The following is a 19,395-nucleotide window of genomic DNA, read 5'->3' as shown; positions in this document are numbered from 1 at the left end:
ATGTGGCTCCAGGTTTCGCTCAGTGTATAAAAACTAGCATGAAGCCATTGGAGGGTTGGCCTGCTCATCTATAGTCTCTAATTGAAGGCAAAGCTAATTAGGATACATTATTTTGAGTTGAGAACGCATTCTTTTTCTTGTTTCCTCTCTCTGCCTCATTATATGAGACTTATATGAGTAATGAACAACATATACATTAACCCCTGGTATAATTGTGGAGGAATTAATGATTCTGAAAATAAATCTCTTTGAAAAGAGAAGAGGAAGGAAAAAAGTGAGAGTGAGAGAGTAAAAGGTCTTGAAGTGAGAATGCACATGTGTTTGTGTGACAGTGTTTGTGCTGGTAGTGTGAGTGCAGTGCTCCTGCTCACTTGCTTTTAATAAATCTATGATAAGCATTTTCCCTTTACAATAAATAGTTTCAACGTTGATATTCATTATTGTACTTAATGGCTTCTGCACTTCTCTGCTAGCCCTCAAACGCTCGCTCTTCAGCCCATGCAGAAACTATCTTTAACTTTATTCACAAGCTGTAATAATGGGCCTCACTGAATACTATTTTTAATAAACCATTACAACGCCAAAAGAGAAGTTTAATCCAGGTATGTAAAGTGTTGAAATCAGAATAATGGACAGCATGCAACTGTGTAGGCAAACACACAGAATACAAAGCAGAGCAGACCCTGGGAGTGATCAATCATTTGTACACACACGTAAATTCAAACAGGCTTTTGGACATCCAGAATAGAAAAGCGTGCAAATCCACTGGAGGCATGCTTCTCACTCTGCACACATACACACACACACACATATAAAATAATACAAAGGGGTGTACAGACACTAATACACAGGGCAACACAGTCCCAATGACACAGAGGGGCTTGTTATTTGCATGTGGCAGTGGCTAACCAATAGAGGGTGGTGTTGCATTGCGGGTCTGAGAGGGCCATCACGTTCAGCTGGGAGCGGCAAGGAGCTCATCACATCAACACCTGTCTTTCTAATCGGCTTTTCATTACTGATGACTGGATACAAACAAAAATGATCCCTTTAATGGACGATACTGACATTAAGACTTGGTTGCTGTTAAAGAGGACTTGTCAGCTGCTCACTGATAAACAAGAGTCTCTTACATGTAAGTTGTATCTGGAATTTAATATAATACCTCTGTCTTTAACCTTTTTCAATCTTAACTCAATAAAATATTAAAGAAATGTTTAAATAAAAAAAAAAATTGCGTACAAATTATACGCAATGCTATTTTTAAATATAGTTTTACTCAGGGCAAAAACTAAAATTCTTCCTTTTAACCAAACAGTCTCACCACAAGGTCCACTTTATAGCTTCTTCAGCCACTAAAGTCTGTTTCCAACGTCAAGAATGAACTTTGAGCCTCAACTTTTAGGCCCACGTAGACAAAATTAAGTCCTTAAAGTGGCCTGAAAAAAAAAATCGAAACTTTCACATCTACAATTCCATGACAACTCCACAAACACTAGCATCTGATAAAGCTTGTGATAAAATTTAAAACTCTGGTACGGCTACTAAATGGAGCCTGTAATGCGTTTTCCAAGGTCATCCATGGACTTTGAACCTCAGCTAATATTCTTCCTGATTTGACAAAAAAAAAGCTCATAACTAAAATTTCACTTTCCAGCTTTTGTTTTCGAGATTTCAACCGCATTTCATCACTATCATATGGAATTTGCTCAATTTTACAAATAATAGTAGCTCAATTAAAAGAGTATTTATCAGATACATCTAATCTCTACATCTAATATGATTCTGATTGGCCTGATGCTAAGCCTTAGTGTAAAAAATGTTGATACATTTAAAAATAGACTTAATTAAGCATTCTTATCACAGCTTCTCTGTAACATTGTGAACTCACTGTGAAGATTTGTTTCTCCCAACATCCTGCTTTATCTCCCAGCATACATCTGAACACATAAACATCAATATTAGCAGTTTAGTGGCGAACAGTTGTTGGGAAAGTGATCTTAAAACTCTAAAGGACAACTCCATGTCCCTCTAATTAAAACTTAACTGCCTAGCCGAGGCAATCGGTGGTAGGAGGGGGGAAGAAAAAAAGGCTTATTTAGTATTAACATTAAAACAAACAGACGCATATATATATGCAAATGAAGGAAGGGCAAAAGCAGGATGCCAGGAGCAATTCACTATAACTCACACTGATGGCCTGTAAGTGAAAAATCGTCTTCGAAAAACGTCCAATAAGACAGTGGGAATGATGCACCTGTCGCCTGTCTGACTAATGAGCCAATCAGCTTGCAAGGAGAAGGAGCACATCCGGGTAGTGAAGTTGGCCTGGAGTGTCACTTCACACAGAAAGCACTCATGATTCCACAATAATCAAGATTTCAGAGCTTTAGATGACACAAAAATGGTCCAAAACGGCAACATTGCACCTTAAAAACATTATAGCTGCAATAAGAAATGATTTACAACCTATTGTAACATCAGCAGGGCTCAAACTGATAACCGTGTGGACCTGAAAATTTAGTTTAGAGGCATCCCTGATGTGTGTGTGTAGACTGAATATGAGCGACAATGAAGACAGCTTCTTCTTCTTTCCCTCCGTCCATCCGCCAAACTGTTCAAAGCAGCTTTAATCCCATGTCTTCATGAAAAAAAAAATCACTGGCACTGAGTCGCGCCTTAAAAATGACAATGATTTACATTTCAACATAATGCTCTCTGTCGGCTGTTATTGTGACAAAGTGCTGCATGTATCCCTCCCAAATGAAAGTGGGTGTTCTGTTATGTGCGCAACAAAGACATTTGGACGAACCTGCCATCGTCTCTTTTTTCTTGTAAATGAGCATGGGAAATCTATTTATGTCCTCCTACAGTATACTGGTGAAATGAGGAGAGGCTTTTGGCTTATTGGGAGACAGCCCGAGCAGCTGAGATGAGCCCCCATGAAGATATATAAAAAGAAAGAAGAAGTAGGATGAAGTAGAGGAGTAGCAGCACTTGAGGCGATGCAGGAAAAGTAGCAAGAAGTCCAAACACAAAGCCGGGTGGATGAGGGACGGTGAAAGGCATTCTCGCTGGATGATCTGCCACTCTGACAACACCTGGCCCAGGAACAAACTACAGGCTTGTCTCGATGCGAGGTAGGGAGGGATAAAAAGAACCCTCAGGCCTGAAACCCTCCCCCCAGCTCCCCTTTTCTTTTGCAAGCAACGGGGTTGAGGATAGAGAAGGAGCCACAAAGTTGAAATGCAGACATACAGATGAAGAAGAGAAAAAAGGAGAAAGGTTTTTGGAATGTGATAGCAGCTAATCCAGCTCAGATGTGGCTGGAGGGATGAAGGAGTTGGCAGCTGTAGTTTGTAGTCATGGCTGACTGGTCACTGGTTCAAACCTCTGCTTAAAAAACACAGAGGTTCCTCTAATATGAACACTGCTCGGCTACCACAATTTTCTATCTGTATGGACACACACACACACACACACAAACACACACACACTCCTACATGTTTCTCCAAGTCACCAAATTTTACTTTTGCTTCTGAGTCTGCTCCTCTCCAACAGGGACATGTGAGGATGAAAACCAGATGCTCCTCACTGTACCTGCCTCTTTGTTAAACCCTGGCCCCCTTCTCAGAGGCAGTCAGCAGCCTGCATGCAGAGAAGCTCTCTGTCACCAGACCAGTTATCCGTCATCAGCCTGCATCCACTGACAAACACACACTCAATGTACAAGCACACACACACAGTGCCAATAACGTTACCTTTATTTGATTGTGTGATGGAGATGTGTGCGTGGCAGTTATTACAGCTTTCTCTTGTTTTGCGTTTTAATTGTAATTTTACTTTGGAAATACAATTAATTTTTTTATAAATAGTATGGCAAATATTTTAACTACTGAAAACTGGAAATGACTGTTGACCTTAAACACTTCCAATTTTCATCTTCCACTCAAGCTTAAGTCAATTTAGTACTCTAAGGAGACCATAAGGTCACAGACATGCCCTGTTATAAACCTAACATCTTTGAACGCCTAAATTGATTCTTAATTGTTTGATATTTATACCACTTAGGCTACATTATTAATTGATATGACAAAACAATTCAGAAAGAATGATGTGTGTTTTCATAAACTACAAGCTACACGCAGGTTATTATTAAATGATTTGAATGAGTGAATATGATTGATATGTGCGATCCATAAATTTGTGCGCTCATCTAGACCGAAACGACGCATTAATTTGACTCCGAGTCTGATAAAAATACAGCCGGCTACATGAATTAAAGATCTGATGAAACTTATATAGATGTATTATATGGTCCATTTATAAAAAATGTGTATTGATTCAATTGGTCAATCAAAGTCATTAAAAAACATTGATTATTTATATTTTTGCGCATTTAAATGTGAAAAAAGAGTGACTTAAAATCATTCAGAAGGAGCATACTATATTGTATGACTGGCCTTTATTGTGGTGAAGTCGTCTGCACGCGCACATGTACGTGGTTCAAAGGCGTTAAATGTTAAGTTTAAACAATATTTAATCATCACGGAAATGTAAGCATGCTATCCAGCAAATGGGAGAAATGTGTAAAGAACGGCACATAATGACACACTACAAGCCTGCATGCAAAGCTCATGCAAAGTGTCCAGCATCCTGTGGACGAGGTAAGGAAGCCCCTCAGGTCACACTTTAACACAAATAAATCCCGTTGTAATAGTGATGGGACACCGGCGGAGACTCTGACCGCTGCCGTAGTGCGCGCCACACGCCCGAGTGTGTGCGAGGGTGTGAGAGTGGCGTGTGTGTGTGTTGCCAGCGTATGTGAAAGCCACCACTAGTCGCCCCCAGTGCTCTTCAGTCTCCACTTTTCCTTCTCACCGCAGACTGAACGTCACGTCCGCACTTGAACTTGAGTTTTATCCTATTGTAGAAGCCAGAGAGCCGCACAGAGCCGCACAGACCCGCACACAGCCCGGGGATGCAGGAATCTGCAGCTAGCACAAAGAGAAAAGCGGGTGGCAGCCTGTCCTCAAAACAGCACTGGACTTTGACTTGAAGAGTTAAAGTCTAACCCGCCCGCCTGGCTGGCACTGCCAGTGCAGCAGAAGAAGTGCCCACCACTTGGCGACACCCAGTGAAGTGCAGAGGAGAAAATTGGATCCCTATTATACACATTTTCCAACGTTAATTGGCGTCCCTTCACCAGCTTTCTCTGGACAGGGACGCGTGGTGTCCAAGGTGGCCGGAGAGTGGACACAGGTAGTGACCTACCATCAGGAGCTGGCCGCCGACCTCCGCGCCTTCCCGCGTTTCCCCTCCAGTCCATTGCGCTCCTTTCTCAACTCTCCACTGACAGATGGTGTGAAAGCAGCGGAAAGCAGTGCCGGACTTCCCCCCTCCCTCACCACCTCCGCGACTGAAGAAGGAAGGCGCAAAACCACTTTGGCAACGAGCTCCGATCGAGCGCCCGGACGCCCAGCGCTGCGCTACGGCCGCTCAACGCAGAGCGCAGGAGCCGCTGCCCGCTGGAGGCTGATCCGTCGCGGAGGGGTCAGTTCGTGGGCCACATTTGGGGCCAGTGCAGAGTGGTCAGTTTCGGGTGGCCAGTGAGTGGCCGTTTCTGGGGCCAGACTGCGGTTGGTATACAGGAGCAGCGAGAGGAGGAGGAGAGCCGACCCTTCCAGCGCCGCTCTCCGGGCGATGCCAGTGTAAATGCCAGGGCGATGTCCCGACGCAAGCAGGGGAACCCGCAGCACCTGTCCCAGAGAGAAATAACATGTAAGTATACTTTCAAAAATTCAGCACAGGATTAGTTTTTTATTTTATTTATTTATTTATTATTATTATTATTATTATTATTATTATTGCTGTTGTTGTTTAAATCTCAGTTGACACTGAAAATTTCTTCCTCCCCTGGATGTTCGGTGCGTAGACATGAGCATTTTCAAACTTGGAACATAAAAGTTTGCCAAAGTGCTCCCTGAAGGCCATTTTTTCTTCTCCCAATTTATTGACAAAATTGTATAAAGGCCTTAAATTACTTATCTGATCATTGCAGTCTATAAATAACCCTCTATAATTTGGAATAAAAATTAACACACCGAGCACAGAGAGAGGAAATACTTTAGCTGCGTGTTGGACTTTTACTGTAAAAGAAGCTCGCGGTTAAGTCGGAGATCCGTCCTGGTATTTTTTTGAGAAAATACTTCTTTATTATTACAGTTTTTGTTTTCATGAAATTAGAAACAACTGTGTCATTAGGTATAAAAAAAACAATTAATTTCAATTGATAATAAAACATAATTGTAATACCTCCAATTTAAATCCGTTATTACTCTTTGACGCACCTTCAGAGGCAGATATAGATCAACATTAAACAGCAGCTGTTATATTCATTTAAGATGAACACACACAAAAATAAGTCACTTATGAATTCGAGAATTTAATTCTAATAAATTCTGTTCATTTTCCACTTCAAGAAAAAGGCCAATAGTCGACTTTATTTTGACTCATCAGACAACTGTTAAACTCGATTCTCTTACCAGCTGCCGTAAAGAGAAATGATCATGAATTAAATCAACTAGAGAGGATTCTCTTCTCTCCGCATGGGGTTTAACACATCAAGGTTATTTTCTTTTCCTGTAGGTTATTGAATGTTTAATAGACACATTCAAGCGTCATGTCAACTTCTCGGTGTTTAGTTTAGGTAGTTAGTCCCGTTCATCGTGTTTTCTGCTGCATGGATGCAAAGTTTATACTCCCCCTGGTTGTAATATTAATTCTGGGTTTGGATTATTCAAGACCCTGAACGTCTTGACAGTGAAAAATTCAAGGGTTTCCCTCGCGGACTTTTGTGCAGAATATAAGTTACGGCAGTTAAGGTCAAAATACTTTAAATGAGAGTTATATTTATGTGAAATATTAATATAATCTTCAAGGCGGTTATTGGTGGAAAATAAAACTTATAAGATAATAAATCTGTTATTTGTATTTAAAAAAGGAAATTTTTTAAAAACATAAAATCAAACGTAAATTATGCAAATGAATTGAAAGAGGAAACGCATGGCTTCCCTTATATTTTGTCGCAAACTCTTGAGCTTTTTGCGCTGACACTTTTGCCGCTAAACTTCTCAGCAGTGATATAATTTTTATGGCCTCAGGTTTACCAGTTGATGTGGCTGCAGGGTGCATGCTGATGTGTCTTGACAGGAGAAGCAAATGTTCATACAGGGACTTTAACTAGTGAAAGCAGAAAATATTAGTAAGAAACACTTAGTGAGGAGATCAATCTAACTAAAAGCCAGTGTTATTAATTCACAGATTTGCATTATTGAGTCTAAATGACAAAGTCTAAATGAAGGATTTTTAAGATGCAGCTCAGTATCAAGAATTTACATTTGGTGAATATTACTACTCTCTTCCCTCCAGCTGGAGGTTATTTGGGGAGACTTGTCTTCTGTGAAGCCTGCCAGATCAGATCGCTTACACTACAGTGTATCAGTGTGCACCTAGGTGGCTGGGTGCCTATAATATAACACCCATGTTTACAGTAGAGACTCAGCCTAGCTGTATGCTGAGTGTCTGTGCCCAGGTTTTGGGCCATGCTGCCGGACTGTCTATAGGTTCCGACCTCTGTTGCTTGGCCTGGCTTTTCAGTGGTGTGCTGTCAGCCCACATGGTTGTAAACAGAGGCACACACAGAGCTAAAGACACTGCATATGGAATAAATCACCTCTTGACAAGTAGAGATTTGCTCGCTTAACAGAAGTACAACTTGTGTGTCGCAGCTCATATGCAGGCCTGCAGTGTGGACTCAGTTACTTTTAGAAATGGGTCACATTGTGCATGCTGCATGCTTTGCTGTGAAATTGGCTTCTGCAGCAAAGAGCAGAGAATATATATTAACATACTAACACGTAGACAGACAGGTAGACAGATAGTCACAAGATGTGGAAAGACGAGCATGCAGATGAAGGCTAATAAATGAGCTTCCTGTCTGCACTGTGTAAAAGCTTCTTTACTCTCACTCTGTGTGTGCTTGTGCGTGTATGTGAAGTGTAAAATGCAGCTTGGTATTTGTTTCCTCAGAGCAGGTCTGAACTGTCTGTCTGATTTATGATATACATTCCATAATTCTTGTGTAAGAGATGCTCTCCAATTTAGTAGGCTTGAGCACACAAACACACACACATCTATATATGTATGTACGCTTCTGTAGAGATCAACACAAACCAATATGCTAATGAACACATGTGAACCCCCCTCACCAAATTCTGAGTAATTTTTCTTGAACTGTCAGATCATGAAATCCATTTGACCTTTGTTTTAATTGGAACATTTTAAATTTGGATTTTGCAACACGAGGCATCACACAGTCCAAAAAGTGACATTGTGCATGAATTTTAGATTTCAATAGGAGAAGAACAAGAGTTAATCCACCTCTTTTGTCTTTCAATATCTTTTCCTGAGTGGGAGGAAGTGTTGGAGACAGTGAAATTTTCTGGAGGTTAAAATAGTTGATTTTTTGAATGCAGTTTGGCCTCGGTCGTAAAGCAACATTCTTACACTTAGTGCTGAAAATATTAGGGACATCTTCCCCAATGAGTTGCAGCCCTTTTTAGCACAATCTCCATCCCATACATTTGTCCTAAAGTTTAACAATTCCCCCCTAATCCATCTGCTTCCGTTTGTTTCCATCTGTTTTTTTGTGATGAGAACAGATTTTTAAAAAAAGTATCAATAAGGGATCACAGTTTGGCCTGGAATCAACTATTAAGTACACTCCATGAACACTGAATAATAATTTGCACTTTAATTGTCTTCTTCTGCAGTAACTATGTCTGTTGCTGCACCAAATCCAGCACTGTGCGCTTACCATCTCTCCTAATTCATTCTCTCCTAATAATTTCCTGCTATGGTAAAATCAAACAATCTTTCCTGAATGGGTAATCTTCACAAGAATTTGATGTAATTTCTCTACATTCCACACATTGGAAAGATTAATCAGAGGAAATTTACATATTTTGTTTGTCAGGCAGATACTATGTGTGTTTTGGTGTCACCATGCCGAGACAGTTTACACTCAAAGGTGCAGGCATGCCTTCTGCTTCTCATTTACTGCAAATAACCTCAGCTTTCCTCCGAGAGGCTGACTTAGTGTAAAGAGAGGCAAACAGGACGAGAGTTCTCATTGTAGTCTCACATGGGGGGGGGGGGCTGTAAATTGCAGTCACCCACTTGAGATGCATGTCTCCCTTTGGCTTGTCAAATAGCCATGCACCCTGCTGGGGCTAAGTCTTTGTAAGAGAGAGAGAGAGAGTGAGAAATATGCACCGAAGCATTCTGTAGATGAGCTTTTTTTAAAATGCCATAAATGATAATGTAGTATCTTAATAAGTGTCACAGCTGATTGGAATGAGTACATAATGATATTCCTAATTGTCCAGTCATTCACTGTTTTGACAAATGTCCTCTTTACAACTACAGGTCAGTTCACACTAATTAACAAATAATTTTTTCTTCTTGTAAACAGTTTTAATTGTAACTAAAGGGATAGCACCTATAAAAACTGTTGACAGTGAGGTCTGTGTATCATACAGAGTAACTCAGACACAGTCTCTGGAAAGTCACATTGCTATCAAATTTTTAAATGTCATTCCTGAAAGCTGTTAACGGTGTAAACTAAATTTTATTCACCACAATAGGCAAGCGAGAAAATGTTTAAAATGCTAGCTTTAGTTATCCCTGTTTTCAAGAAAAACAAGAATAATAGTTTTGTTGGAAATTTTACATAAAACTTTTTAAGGTGTGTGTATGCATGTGTATGCGTGTGCATGTATGTGTGTGTTTATGAATCCTCAAGACAAGGGTTTTCAGTTCCCAAAGAGCATGCCTAATCTCATGTTGCTATACACACACACACACACACACACACACACACACACACACACACACACACACACACACACACACACACACACACACACACACACACACACACACACACACACACAGCCTGCCATAGCCTGCATACCAGAGTTGGTTCGCTCAGCTGAGGCTTGGTGAGCTGTGTGTTGTCGCTTGCCCTTCAGCCCCCACCTTCTCCCAAACTCTTCTCTTCTCTCTTTATTTCTCTGTGTCTCTGTCCTTTTCTCTCTCTCTCTTTCTGTCTATCTCTATGTGTCTCTCGCTCTCTTCCTGCTAGGGGGAGCTCTCAGGCTGTCAATGCTGCACTCCCTCTGCCAATGAGAGGGGTAGCAGAGTATGAACTGCTGTGTGTGTGTGTGTGTGTGTGTGTGTGTGTGTATGTGTGTGTTAATCAGATTACTTCATTGCTGAAAGACCACATTCACCTCTTAACTGACAACACCTGCATACTCTGTACTTGACTGTCTATCTCTCTGTCACACTTTTAATTTACACCATGTACTGTAAATTCATGACAGTGGCTGACTGACAGCTACAGCAGTCAGTATTAGTATGTTTGTGTGTATATACTGTAGTGTGTTGATATAATGCAGGAGTGTGAATTATCTTTTAGTTTAAGTTTATTTTTGGTTTGTTTTTTAGTGTAAATTTTGCACCTGGGTTTGAAGATCTAAATTTCTTTTCCTTTAAAGTTCAATTATATTTTGTAAACTGCTTTAAACTAATTGTGTGTGATAAAGAGAACAAACTCTGCAGATGAACTTGAGTTACACACTAGTATTCATTTGTTGATGGTTATTTATTAAGCTAAATCATAAAATATTTTACACGATTGAACAGCCACTTGAAATATGCTTCAACTTCTGGTTTGTTATTTTGGGGAGGAAGCACTGCAGGCACACAGTTGCTCTGCTGTTTGTAGCTTTCGTGCTGTTTCTGAGGAGCGCTGCATTCCCACCAAGGCACCTCCTGGGCAGGTGGCTCTGTGCTCTCTCAAACATTCCTTCCTCCTCTTGTCTGAACTCTCTGCCACTACACTAAATGTGTAGAATTATTTGAACATACGCCTCTGATCCATGTGTCTTTGGCTCAACACGGTAAACCCTGAGTCTGACCAGAGTGGGGGATTTATCTTGTGATGAACTTGAATTAGCTTTGAGGTAAACAGGTTTTTCATTTGAAATTGGGTCAAATCTGAAAATAGGCTGTGAGTCATAATGGTGGAAGGTTTATTCTCAAACACTTACTCTATTTCTGCCTGAATATGAGATTATGTTTTACACACCAAAAATGTCATATCTGTGTAGAGCTAATGTTACTGACGAGATGACATGCAACAATTACTCAAACTGGGGACCTTGTGATTACATGAGTAGCATCTACACACCTGTGCCAACACAATGCCACAATACAATGTACACATATACAAAAGTATAAGAGTAACACATTTGAAATCTCAGGGTAAAGTTTGTTGCTTATATTTAGGCATAATCTTTAAAAGGGAACAGTCGTATATGTAATGAAAGATTAATTTCTTTGTTTATAATGAACCTAGAAAATTTTCAAAATAAACAAATCATAAATACATCACAAACACTCCTAAGTATGATTAATAGATCTTTTGGATTATCACTCCTAACCCTGAAATTTATTAAACTGACTATGGACGGAAAGTCGCTTTCCCGGTTATAAAATTGTTTAAGTCATGTTTTGAATTTAAGAGTCTCTGTGGTGGCCTATCAGTTCAACAAATCAGAGTTTTTCCTTCACACTTCTAATATCACCATCATGTTTGTATAGCATCATACTGTATGTATGTGTGCAGCATCGCTGCTGCCGGCGATCAGCTTTACCAAAATGCTATTTACTTGAAGCATTTGGATGATTTCAGTAGCAAATTGAAAACCGGGAAATAACTGTGATAAAGCCTTCAGATTCTAAAAATAAAAGTCATATTTTCCAAAAAAGTAGTTTTCACCTCCACGTCCCTGGTAGTAAGACAGAGTAGCTGTAGTGACCCAGCTGTGTAAGTGCATGCATGTGTATACAGTACGTGGTAACGTCAGTTTCTTCAGGATCGGCGAAATGTTGGAGTGTGGTAGTAGCTTAGTGGGTGAAGAAAGATTGTGATGCTGCAGCTGTGTATGTGTTTGTGCATTTTGTGAGTGTGTGCCAACTCCTTTCTACATGTGTGTGTTTGTGTGTGAGTTTACTTTGTGTGTGTGTGTGTGTGTGTGTGAGTGAGTGTATGTGGTGAAGGAAACAGTAAGAAGCACAGCAGTACTGGAATGGAAAGGTCTTTTATTCCGCTCCTGACTCCATCCACACTCAAATACTCACTCACACACACACACACACACACACACACACACACACACACACACCATTATCATTGGTTTTTATCCGGCACAAGTTTTCTCGTTTCTGGAAACAATTTTCAGGCTTTGATCAGTCAAAATAGGGAAAGTTTTGATGCTAGTAAAATATTGTCAAATCATTAAAAAAAACTGTTGAAGAGAGAGGAAAACAAATATTTGAGAAGCAGCTTGCTACTAATATGCTATCCCATTTGTGTCTGTGAATATAATGTGATGATTGTGTGGAGAGCATGAAAGCACTAGATGGATTAACAGCACATTTACAGTGATAGGCGACAAACAAAGGAAGCTAAACCCCAGAGATGGTAGCCTTCTTGGAGGAAACTTCTCCCTGACAACCGAAATTCAAAGCAGTGCCTTTCCGACCTCGACACAAGACAAAAGCTGTATTTTAGTCCTCCAAACACCTGTTGTTTTAACCTTACTGGAGGTAGTGTAGATGGTTAGTCAAGATTGTTATTTTTGAGCTGTTCATTTTTAGACATCCTTTTTTCTTTGATTTTTTTGTTACTCTTGAACCCCGGTTAAATGAAATCCTATTAGCGCTCTTGCCTGACTCACTGAGCCTTATTAGGTATATCTTGCCAAAGTGATGCTTTTTCCTTTGCATCTGTCATTTGCAAACACACTGTTGACTTCATCTGTGTGTATTAAATATGGGTGAATAAACCATAGTCAAATGCACACTATTTTTTGACGCAGTCGTTGAATATCTCCTGAAACTGGCTTTCACTGCTGTGAACATAGTGGTACTTAAAATATGTTTATAAAAAAACAGAAATATCACAATTCAAGTGTAAATGTATTAATACTTTTGTGGTTTCAGAAGAACCTGAACCTGCTCTAGTCGATCAGTACATCTCAACTATCTCTCTCTCTCTCACACACACACACACAGACACACACACACACACACACAGACACACACACACACACACACACACACACACACACACACACTCACATAACACACAGAAAATCAGCTTTGTATGTGAGGTGTCTCTGCCAGGTTTTAAAATCATACTTCTATAATTGTTCATTTTTCAGATTAATTCAGGTTTACGGGGGTCAGTGTAACTGTGAAGTGTGTTTGTTCCAGGTCAGCTCACTGGCTTTATTCTCTCAAGTATTAATGACTTAAGAAACACACTCTACTGTTCATGGCTGTTCATTTGAATAGTGGAGGACAGATGGCTGCAAACCACAGGCCACAGAGACACACACACATACACAATGCATATGTGTGCATGTATCCACACGCGTGAACATACAAACATGATACAAACACGGTGCATTCAGTACAAACATGCAACACATACACACATGATGGAGGGGTGGAGGAGTTGGTGTGTGGAAATATAGGCTGACACAGCTCTAACATTGTACACCTGCTCGCACACATGCTTCCTGTAGCCGTAGTAACAAAATAAATAATAATAATAGGGATCTTTAGCCAAAATTTTATTTTTTTTTCAGTTTTTTTTTGTTATTATGAAGATGAGAATGATTAAGATGCATACAAAAAATAATGGAATTTATTGTATTTTATACTTTGATTTTCTATAATCATTATTATTACTATGTGAATTATATTGTGATTTATTTTAATATTTTAATAATTTATTTTTATTGTTTGTAGTTTTTAAATACACTTTAAGAAACTTTCTGTTAATTTATTTGTTATGTTGTCCACCAACCTCTTTATATATTTATATTTTAAGTTAAGCAATAACATTTGCATCCTATTTTTGTGTATATGTTTTTTGGTAGCATAAGTGTATACATCTGCATGTATGTATTTTCTGTATATATACATGTGTTTTTTTCTTTGCTTTTCCTTTCATTTTTTATGTCTGTTTTTCAAATTGTTTAGTTTTATCAGTGGTATTAACAGTTGCACTAATGTTAATATTTATATCACCACAACAAGTAATAATACACTATCTATTAATCTGAACTATATTACATACACCAGTGGTACCTGTCCATGAGGTCAAAACCCCCACTGGCATCCCCCAAATAAATCTGAGGGCTCACAAGATCATTACATTTTCTCTAATTTTTTGTTTTTTTTTCGGAGAAAATACAGGATACTTAAGCCTCTCAAAATCAGTAAAATTACTTTGGTGTAACTTATGACCTGCACAAAGAGTTAGGAACTATTGACATTCAGTGAATATCTGAAAGGTATTCAGAGGGTCATATAAGTTTTTCCAGTATGAATAGCAGAGAGCTTATCAGCTTACCTCACTGCATACCTTAACGCAGGTGTGCAGTGAGTTGGGCAGCTCCATCTGGAGCCTTCATCTGCATTTGACACCCCAAATCTATGTGCATTTCTAATGTGGAGGCTGAGACAAATGGCCAACCTGCTGCTAATCCATCATCTTGTATTAGAGAGAGGGAAACAGAGAAAGACATAGAGGATGATTATGATGATGATGACAATTTTACTCTTTTTCCTGTTGACCTCTGTGGGTCACTTATTTTCTCCAGTCTCTTTCAGACCTCCTCACTCCTTCACAAATTGTAATCTAAACCAATCCCTCAATTAAAGCCTGTTCATATAAACTTTTACATTTGTTATTCCCCAACACATCTGCTGTCTGACTGCTGTTTCCCAGCAAAACTCCTCAGCTGCTCAGGAAGGAAGGCAATGTACCTTTATGACAGCAGTAAACAGCTCTTTGGTTCAACATCCAAAGTAGGAATAATGGCCTAAATAAACGTGTTAATTCGTGAACTAAATGCTTGGAACTTTTACCAATGTCTTACTCAAATCAATTTACAGTTTGTATTACTTTAATGTTCATAGCATGGTGTCCATTAGGGTTGGGAATCGAGACCCAGTTCCAGTTTTTCTGACACTTGTGCATTGCAAAACAATAATGTCAAACTCATACGTCTACGCAGATGGAAACCTGCCAAGCAGATGGAGTCATGGTGGAGAGGAAGAAATTGTCCAAGGCATGGCTTCATTTCATGAAAAAAGATGACGACAGCGCTAGCTGTAATGCAACGTTTCCCATACATAGGCTCTTCTTCAGCGGGCCATCCAAATAGATAAAATCATCCACTTTCAACTTAACGCCTAATTTCACTCTTTTCAAACTAACCAATTTTTGGCCACAGACCTGTCTAAGTTTCGTGCACTGCAGTAACTGAGTGGGGTCTAGAGGCTTCTCTGTGCACAGCCATCTAACTAGCGTCTACCAATACCCTGCATGTGAGATATTTAGGGGATGTCTATAAATTGTAGCTACAGAAAATAACCTTGGATTACACTCTCCACCTCTAAACTGCATGAGTCTGTGCATGCACATTGGTCCCATGGTGCACCACCCACCAACACAAGTAAATTCTCAACCTGTGGGAAAAACTGTCATGTCTGTAAAATGTTAATTTCAAGTCAGGGTGGAAACACATAAATATGCTGAAACATTTTTCTACGCAACATGGGATCAAATTCCTGGAATGCCATGTATTTGATACTCGTAAGTACCACTGCTTCCCAAGCAAGCATCATGTCCGTTAAAGTAACATTAGTGCCATGCAGGCAGCCTTAGCAGATTTTTTGTTTAACTTAAAAAAACATATATGAAAATTAATATTATACAAATATTCTCTCATTTCATCCATTTTAAATGATGACAGACAGAGTGTTGCTACAGCTAGATAAGATTCCCGCCCACATTTGCAAGTCTCACTAAAAAATTGTGAGACTGAAACACAAGTACAGGTGTTAGATTATCTGACATGTCTCTTCTGTTTTTCTTATTGGACAGCGGAGGTTGAGCATCCAGATGGCAGCCTGCTCTCTGACTCCTTACCCCCCCACCGGATTGGCCTGTCCTCCCACCCGCTTGGCCTACCATCCCACCCGTTGGAGCCCAGCCTGGTCCACGCCCTGCCACCAGGCCTCCACGCAGACCACGACCTGCTGACCTGCGGCCACTGCCAGATGACATTCCCGCTGGGAGACATTCTCCTCTTTATTGAGCACAAGAAAAAGCAATGCCAAACGCCGCTTCTCGCCAATGGCTGCTACGACAAGATGACAGACCGGGGAGGAGGAGGAGGGAGTCCCACTCTGCAGGGCCTTCATCACCACGGCCAGCGAATGGAGCTGAGGAAGGTGGTGGAGCCAGTTGAGATCGGCATCCAGGTGACACCTGAGGAGGAGGAGGAGGTAGGACGAGGAGGGGAAGGAAGTGAGAGGGGAGAGAGGATGCCTACCAAAGGAATTTGCCCCAAGCAGGAAAATGTACCGGCAGGTAGGCATGATGAACACACTCTGCATAGGACAGATCATCATTTTGGGGAATATGCTTATTTGGTTTCTTTCTAAGGTTTATGTGAGAAGATGAATATAAGTCTCATGTTTGTGTGTTAAGTACAGAGCTGTAGTCAGGACCTGGTAAACCTAGCTTAGCATAAAGACTGGAGGCAGAAACAGCTAGCCTGGTTCTATCCAAAGTTCAAACACCTGCCACAAACTCTGAGGTTGTCTTAACATGTGGTATGTTTGTTTAACCCGAACATGAACTGTGTGAAAACTTTAAAAAAAAATTTTGTTTTTAAGGGAGTATGTTGGATCTATTTCTTGACAAACAACAGTTTATCCACTTGTCCAGATGTAGCAGATTAGGCAAAAAATAATTTTTAAAAAAGCAGCTGAAATTCTTGTCACTCACGGTGGATGGGATTTGTTTCTAGATGAGAGAAGCTTGACACCTTTAAAGCAGCATATGGAATCTGAGTTCTGTATAACTCTGCTTGGGGAAAGCAAAGCTGGTCAAAGATGTTTTTCTGTAATAGTCTGAAAATGGCTTGAGCTACTTGCCAAAAATATGTATATATTATTATTGGAGGTATCACCCCTTTAGAAGCCAAGCTTTTGCATCGTAAAAGTAAAACTCTGACTTTCTTTAAGATGTTGATTCTGGTTTTTACACTGTGTTTTCACTTTTAAACGGGAGCGACCAATTTTCCAATGATTTATGGGGAGACCAGTGTGGTAAGACCACTTCTTTTTCCTTTTTTAAAATTTGTATGCAATATGCCAGCGCTGTGTTGCTGCCCTCAACTCCATGTTTTGTGCAGTGTTCCCAACTGCAATGTAGGTTGCCAGATACAGTTGGTGGGAACGGGTTTTAGGTTTTGATTTTTTGTAGAAGCATGATGGCATCAAACCTGGCAACCGGGATATTTCACACCTTCACTGCGTCCAACTCTTGTTAACCAAGAAATACTTCCAGCACGTCCCCCCAAATTCCCTCTACAACCACAAATTGTAGTTTTTACATTTGTTATTGTTTTGAGTTAAACAACAAAATACAGTGTATTAATCAGTGAACTTTATTTTGTGAACTTTTGATTGTGGGCAGGCTTGTTTAAGGACAGAGTCAGGCTAGCTGTCTACCCCTGCTTCCAGTCTTTATGCTAAGCTAACCACGTTTTGTCTCAGATCCGTACTTAAAGCACAGACATGACACTGGTATCAATCTTCTCATCTCACTTTAAAAAAAAAAAACAATAAGCATATTTCCCAAAATGTTGAAGTATTCTATTAAGAAAGGAGGGAAGGGCTATATGGAGGGATGGTGAGGTGTTTGGGACAGTACCAAACCTACAGTTTTTTCATCAAACTAAATATACTGCGTTTTTTTAAGATAACATAAACACACATGAATGTGCATTTTCAGCTTTTGTGGAGGCATGCTGTTGAGACATAGGCCATCCTCTCCAGCAACAGAGAGAGAGAAATGTTCATTCCATTAGAAGGAAAGGACAACAGAGAGAAGGGAAAGAGGGAAGAGACAGAAACATTACCCAATCAAAGCCCTAAACCCCCTCAAGGACTTGGCTAGTTGAAACAAATTGTGCAAAACATGACAGAGACTCACCCTGACTTTCATGGAGAAATCCAGCCTAAGCCATCTGCTTAAAAAGGTGAAAAGCTCATTAAAATTCAAATAAGAAAAGGAGGAAAAAAACACTATGAGAGGAGAAGGAGGGGGAAAACAGAGAAAGGGGGATTATAAAGAGGCTAGTTTCTCCGCCATTCAGTTAGGTAAAGAGGCATTTTAGCAGGAGAGCAGCTGCAGGAGGAAGAGCAGCAGCAGTTATCTCTCAAACCAGTCAAGATACTCATAAAGAAGCCAGAGGGGAAGAGCAGAATATTCAGTCTGCCACAAAAGCTCCTCTCAGCTGTCCTGCCTCCCTACAGGTCACTGTTTGTAAAACTACAAGTCTGCAGCTCAGTGCTTGGCAGCAGGTACTCACTAACATCCAGCAGGTGCTAAAATTACCAACAAGTCAATGGCTAAATAACAACTTCTCAAAGATGAACACATATAGAATAGAACATTTGTCCCATCTGACATGCGGTGTGTTGCAGATGAAATAAGACAGACAGCTGTTTACTTTCCAGTACTGTTTGGGTTTCACTCTGTTTGGATATGATGGTACGCAGTAAATCTTGATGGTTACCATTCATATTCATAGTTTCAGGGTAAGAAAAAATCCATCCTGAAAGGTTAACCTGGGACTTTTATACAGCCTCATGCTCCTTCTTAGAATACTAGAAAAAACATGGCGTATGAAAGACTGAAGACTGTTTGGAAATAGCCAAAATTCTGTTTGACTCCCTCCTGGTTTGGACAAACTCTGTAGATATTGAGCCTTTCCAAAGCGAGCCATGTTTATTTTTATGGCAGCTTTCAACAAAAGCAACCCAAGGTGCTTTGCACAATGAATTACAATATAAAATCTAGATGTCATAAAACAGCAATCCAATTGCCTTTGACTCAGAACTTCTAGATGTCCTGCTACACCTGGATTATGCTTCATACAAAAATAAAAATTAATCCCTAACCTTAGCCCTAATGAACTAGCATTTAGCAGTGAGTAAATTGAATAGATTAAAGTGAAAGGTAAAATGAAATTAAATACAGTTAACAAACACAAATAGGCAAAGAAATACAAGTTTGTCTAAAGAGTAAATAGTGACACATTTAATAAAAAATGTGATTTCTTTGGTTATTTTGGTGCAGGCCTCATACAGTTGTTTTCCTTCCAAATATGT

The 19,395-nt window shown here is 39.9% G+C and overlaps 1 protein-coding gene across 1 annotated transcript in view; it reads left to right on the top strand.

The window, feature by feature from the left end:
- The first annotated feature begins 5,606 nt into the window (after window positions 1–5,606).
- bcl11ba (BAF chromatin remodeling complex subunit BCL11B a) overlaps window positions 5,607–19,395 on the top strand; it is a 54,861-nt gene continuing 41,072 nt past the window's right edge. Inside the window, exons 1-2 of the mRNA XM_040136449.1 lie at window positions 5,607–5,781; window positions 16,094–16,582. Coding sequence (XP_039992383.1) covers window positions 5,727–5,781; window positions 16,094–16,582 — 544 coding nt within the window. The 5' untranslated portion in view covers window positions 5,607–5,726. The remainder of the gene's footprint in view (window positions 5,782–16,093; window positions 16,583–19,395) is intronic.

Source organism: Xiphias gladius, chromosome 10, assembly GCF_016859285.1.
Source record: "Xiphias gladius isolate SHS-SW01 ecotype Sanya breed wild chromosome 10, ASM1685928v1, whole genome shotgun sequence".
NCBI classification, from domain to species: Eukaryota; Metazoa; Chordata; class Actinopteri; order Istiophoriformes; family Xiphiidae; genus Xiphias; species Xiphias gladius.
This window is presented reverse-complemented; position numbering and strand designations above follow the sequence as displayed.